Raw genomic sequence first — 5,438 nt, forward strand, 5'->3', positions numbered from 1 at the left:
GACGGTTCCTCTTCTCCTTTGTCACGCATAACATACTACTCCGAAATCAAAACCCTCTCTCCCTCTGTGATTCTCTGCATTTTAGTAGAGATGGTAGACGAAAATGGCGTGCCGATTTGGATGCGCAACCAGTCCAACCCCGTGGTGGCGACTACAACCGTGGTGGACTACAACATCCGCAACAACACCTACAACCTATACGACGTCACTTTCGAATCCCACAACATCCATACCCTCGTCACCCACCACCCCTCCGAAGTCGATAGGTGGCTTTCCAACAACGCCGGCCGTCGCCAGGGCCTCATGGTGGGCCTGGACATTGAGTGGAGGCCCATAACTCAACCCAACACGCAAAACCCTGTAGCCACCCTCCAACTCTGCGTGGGTAACGCCTGCCTCGTCTTCCAGATTATTCACGCTCCTTATTTCTCCCACTCTCTCGGTTCCTTCCTCCAAGATCCTAACGTCACTTTCTTGGGCGTTGGGATACGCGCTGACGCCGAGAAGCTTCTTCGAGACTATGGCCTCCACGTGGCGAACGTGTGTGACCTTCGTTCTCTGGCTGAGGTTAAGCTTTGGCGTTACCCTCATCTGAGGCAGGCTGGGCTGAAGACACTGTGCCTCCATGTTCTCGGAGCGGAGGTTGAGAAGCCGCAGAGTATCAGCAGGAGTTTATGGGATAATCGCTGCCTCACCGCCGAACAGGTCAAGTATGCTGCCATTGATGCCTTTCTCTCCTATGAGATTGGACGCCGGTTGATTGAAAGCGAGATTTGGTAGTTCTCTTCTCCTATAGTTTCTCGCTGCTACCTTCGCTAGGTGAGTAGTAGCTTATGCTGTTTCTGTCATTTCTCACTATTATCTTTGCTACTTCTGCCGTTGCTGTCATTTCTCACTGTTACGTTTGCTTAGTAATTAGCCTCTGCAGTTTCTGTCATTTCTTACTGTTTCTTTGCGTGTTACGTTAGCTTTCCGAACGCCTGTTTTTATGTTTCTGAATTGAGACCTGCAATTACAGATATCTGTAATTCTGCTGTTTGCTATGATCATGGATTTATTACGCTTTTGTCAGTTTACTATTGTTGATTTGCATGCGGTTGTTGGTTATATTACCTACGATTTTAGTGTCATTAATGTTGTTGACCCTGGGTTTAATTGTGTTCATGGAAAATTTATGCAGATGTTAATTTTTTTTATGATTATTCGTTTTTTAACCACAAAACTATGGATTAATAAAATTTTAGTTTTTGTACCCGTGTAAACGAATCCAAAATCATTACAATGAATTTAATAACAACGCTATTTCTGTTATGGGTGTTATGGAATTCAAAGTAAATATGTTTGGTATATGAGAGTTAGTATTTTAACTCGAAAGCAGTTATATTTGTTTTAGTAGTTTGTTTGCATCTTAAATTTTTACAATTAATTTTTGTAGAGTATTTAAAATATTTTATGATAAATTTGTCGTTTAGATGAAAAGTTTAAAAAAATTAAAGTTTTATCCAAATGATTGGATTGATCAAAATTTATTACAATTAATAAGTTTTAAATTCTATATCTAAAAATTTTACTAACAACGCAATCGTTTATAGTTGTTATAGAATTCAAAGTAAAGCAATCGTTTATAGTTGTTATAGAATTCAAAGTAAAGATGTTTGGTATACGAGATTTAATATTTGATTTGAAAAGCAATTATATTTGTATTAATAGTTTGTTTGCATCTTAAATTTTGACATTGCATTATTCCTTTTTAGAGAATTTAAAATATTTTATAATAAAATATGTTACTTAGATAAAATAATTTTAAATTGAAATTTTAAATTTTATTAAAGTAATTGGATTGATTAAAGTTAAAGAAATCTATTTTTTATGTAAAAGTCTTACTAACAAGCAATCATAATCGTATATAACTTTTAAAGAATTCAAGTAAAGATGTTTTGTTTTGTATATCAGAATTCAACATAAAATTTAAATAGAATTATGATATTTTGGCAAAAAGGTGGTTGTCAAATAATAGTTTTCTTTATGAATTATTGTTATTTTCTTTTCCTTTACCGAATACTAATATAAAACGTTACTTTTTATTTTAAGAGATTTATGTGTTATAATTAAGTAATGGAGATGAAACATTCTCCCTCTTACAAAACCACATGTTTTTGTCAAGCTGTGTGTGCTCTAAATTTGTTGCACCATTAATGACTAATACAGTTAGTGACTGGTTTTTAACTTCTAATTACTTATTGCTGTAAATATTCCATTTAGTTCAGCTCAGTTAGTTGATGGGAAATATTTAACAGATTTAATATCTATTACAATTTACCTAGCCAAAGCGGGCGTTAGTCTTTATTGTAATATCCTTATTTAATATAATGTTACACTATAGAAAGTGAAAAGATAATTATTTATTATTTTGTATTGTACGTGACTTTTTTTTTTATTATATAGATAGAATAGAAAGAGAATAATTAAGTATATGCACTATGTGTTGTATTGAAAGTGTGTTGTAATATTTAAAAACAAATATTAAAAACAAAACAAAGTATTATACCGTTATACATTTTAATATGTATTTTTTTATAATCATTTTTGTTGAAAAATGCAATAATAACTTAAACAAAAATCGTTGTCCCCAACGTGTTCGAGTTTCCTTACAATTCATAACAAGGTAATTTTTTAATGTATTTTGTTGTTGAATTTTAAAATCAATTTATTAAAATTATATATTTAAATTTTAAAATTACAATCTTAATATTTCAAAATATAAAATACATGCGAAAAATAAATTAAAATATATTTTAAAACATACATCCCTATAATATTTATTAATAACTCATTTTCTTAGTTTAAAAATTTTCAGATTCATACATAATAATATATATCTTTTTATCGATATTGATAGAATGAAATATAATTAAATATTATATATATGAAAGCATTATTTAGTTAAAAAATCAAATAATTAATTATAGAGAATATTTATAGTATTTAATTAAGTTCATTACTATAAATATTAACAATCAACTCAGACAATAAAATTCTTATTTATTGGATATCTCTACCTAAAATTTATTTTTTCATCAGTCCCATATTTATAAAAGCAATTTCTTTAAAATTTTAGTTTTCTAAGAGAATACTAATTAAAATATGAAAAATATTACTGTAATTTAGGAGAAGTGTGTTTTTAACGCCAAATGTTGAAAAACGAAAAGGAAAAGATACACAACCCTAAAAAATTGAAGAGACTGTATAAAACCGTTCTATTAAAGTTGAAATGTGCCTTCATAGAGATAGAAATAGAAAGACGGTTCCTCTTCTCCCTTGTGACGCATTATATAGCTTTCCAAAATCAAAAACCCTCTGTGACTCCCTGCATTTTGGTAACGATGCACAACCGGTCCAACCCCGTGGCGACAACAAACGTGGTGAACTACACCACCTCCAGCAACACCTACGACCTATACGACGTCACTTTCGAAAACCGCACCATCCACACCCAAGTCACCCCCAACTCCTCCGAAGTCGACAGGTGGCTCTCCAGCAACGCCGGCCGTCGCCTGGGCCTCTTGGTGGGCCTGGACGTTGAGTGGAGGCCCAACACTCACCCCAACAGGCGAAACCCCATAGCCACCCTCCAACTATGCGTGGGTCATGCCTGCCTCATCTTCCATATTATCAACTCTCGTTTCATTCCCCGCTCTCTCGTTTCCTTCCTCCAAGATCCTAACGTTACTTTCTTGGGCGTTGGGATCCGCGCTGACGCCGATAAGCTTCTTGAAGACTATGGTCTCAACGTGGTGAACGTGTGTGATCTTCGTTCTCTGGCTGAGAGGCGTGTTCCTCATCTGATGCACGCTGGGTTGAAGATGCTGTGCCTCCATGTTCTCGGAGTGGAGGTTGAGAAGCCGCAGAGTGTCACCAGGAGTTTATGGGATAATCCCCAGCTCACCCCTGAACAGGTTAAGTATGCTGCCATTGATGCCTTTCTCTCCTATGAGATTGGACGCCTGTTGATGGGACGCTAGGTGAGTAGTTGCTTCTGCTGTTTCGTTTTCTGTCATCTATGGCTACAATTTTTGTTACGAGAGTAGCTTGTTCTGTTGTTTTCATTTCTGACTGTTACTTTTTTCTTGATAATTAGTCTCTGCGGTTTCTGTCATTTCTCGCTGTTACCCTCGCTAGGTGAGGTGAGTAGCTTATGCTGTTTGTTTCTGTCATTTCTTTCTGTTTTCTTTGCGTGTTATGTTAGCATTCCGAACGCCTGGTTTTATGTTTCTGAATTGAGGATCTGCAATTACAGATGTCTGTAATTCTGCTGTTTGTCATGATTCCACGGATTTTTTACGCTTTTATCAGTTTGCTGATGTTGATATGCATACGGATATTGGTTATATTACATACGATTTTGGATTTCAGTGCGATTAATGTTGACCCTGGGTTGAATTGTGTTCATGGAAAACTTTTGCAGATATTAATTTTTTTTTATTGATTATTCAATCTTTAACCAAGAAACTATGGATTAACAGAATTTTAGTTTTTTTAACAGTCTAACCGAATCCAAAATCATTACAATGAATTTAATCACAACGTAATTTCTGTTATCGGTCTTTTCAAAGTTTGTATGAGAGTTAATATTTGGCTTGAAAGCGGTTATATTTGTTTTAATAGTTTGTTTGCATCTTAAATTAAATTTTGACAATAAATTTTTTGGAGAATTTAATATATTTTACAATGAATTTGTTGTTTAGATAAAAAATTTTAAAAAAATTGAAATTTTATCAAAAGGTTTGGATTGATTAAAATTTATTAAAATTAATGTTTTAAATTCTATCTAAACTTTTTACTAACAACGCCATCGTTTATAGTTATAGAGTTCAATGTAAAGATGTTTTGTTTGGTATAATCCAGATTTAATATTTGATTCGAAAAGCAATTATATTCGTTTTATTCAAGATAAAATTTAAGTAGAACTATAAATTGGATTATGATATTTTGGCAAAGGTGAGTGTCAAATAAAAGTTTTCTTTATGAATTATTGCTATTTTCTTTTCCGAATACTAATATAAAACATTACGTTTATGAGAATTATATGTTATAAATAAATTATGGAGATGAAACATTCTTCGGCTTACAAAACCACATTTTTATACCCAGATCGTGTTGCCCTATGTTTTATTGCACCGTCATTCTTTTGTTAAATTACTTATTTTCAAAGTCTTATCCTCCTTACCTATATTCACCCTTTAATTATTTTCAAGATTTCCTATAATCAATTTTGCTTATAATTGTAATTCTTCATTTTGTTATCAACCTTGATGACTAATAAAGTTTGTGGCTGTTTAACACTTCTAATTACTTTTAGCCGCAACTAATTCCATTTGGTTCAACTAAGTTAATTTATGTGAAATATATAACACATTTATTATCTATTACAATTTAAC

The 5,438-nt window shown here is 33.2% G+C and overlaps 2 protein-coding genes across 2 annotated transcripts; both read left to right on the plus strand.

The window, feature by feature from the left end:
* On the plus strand, positions 1-1,387 carry LOC114185959 (Werner syndrome ATP-dependent helicase homolog). The gene has a single exon (XM_028073949.1). The coding sequence runs from the start codon at positions 91-93 to the stop codon at positions 778-780; it is 690 nt and encodes a 229-aa protein (XP_027929750.1). The 5' UTR covers positions 1-90; the 3' UTR covers positions 781-1,387.
* Positions 1,388-3,157: 1,770 nt separating this feature from the next.
* LOC114186314 (Werner syndrome ATP-dependent helicase homolog) lies at positions 3,158-4,410 on the plus strand. The gene is made up of 2 exons (XM_028074372.1): positions 3,158-4,022; positions 4,139-4,410. The coding sequence occupies exon 1, from the start codon at positions 3,192-3,194 to the stop codon at positions 4,020-4,022; it is 831 nt and encodes a 276-aa protein (XP_027930173.1). The 5' UTR covers positions 3,158-3,191; the 3' UTR covers positions 4,139-4,410.
* Positions 4,411-5,438: the final 1,028 nt, after the last annotated feature.

The sequence above is a fragment of the Vigna unguiculata genome, chromosome 5 (genome assembly GCF_004118075.2).
Source record: "Vigna unguiculata cultivar IT97K-499-35 chromosome 5, ASM411807v1, whole genome shotgun sequence".
Classification (NCBI taxonomy): domain Eukaryota; kingdom Viridiplantae; phylum Streptophyta; class Magnoliopsida; order Fabales; family Fabaceae; genus Vigna; species Vigna unguiculata.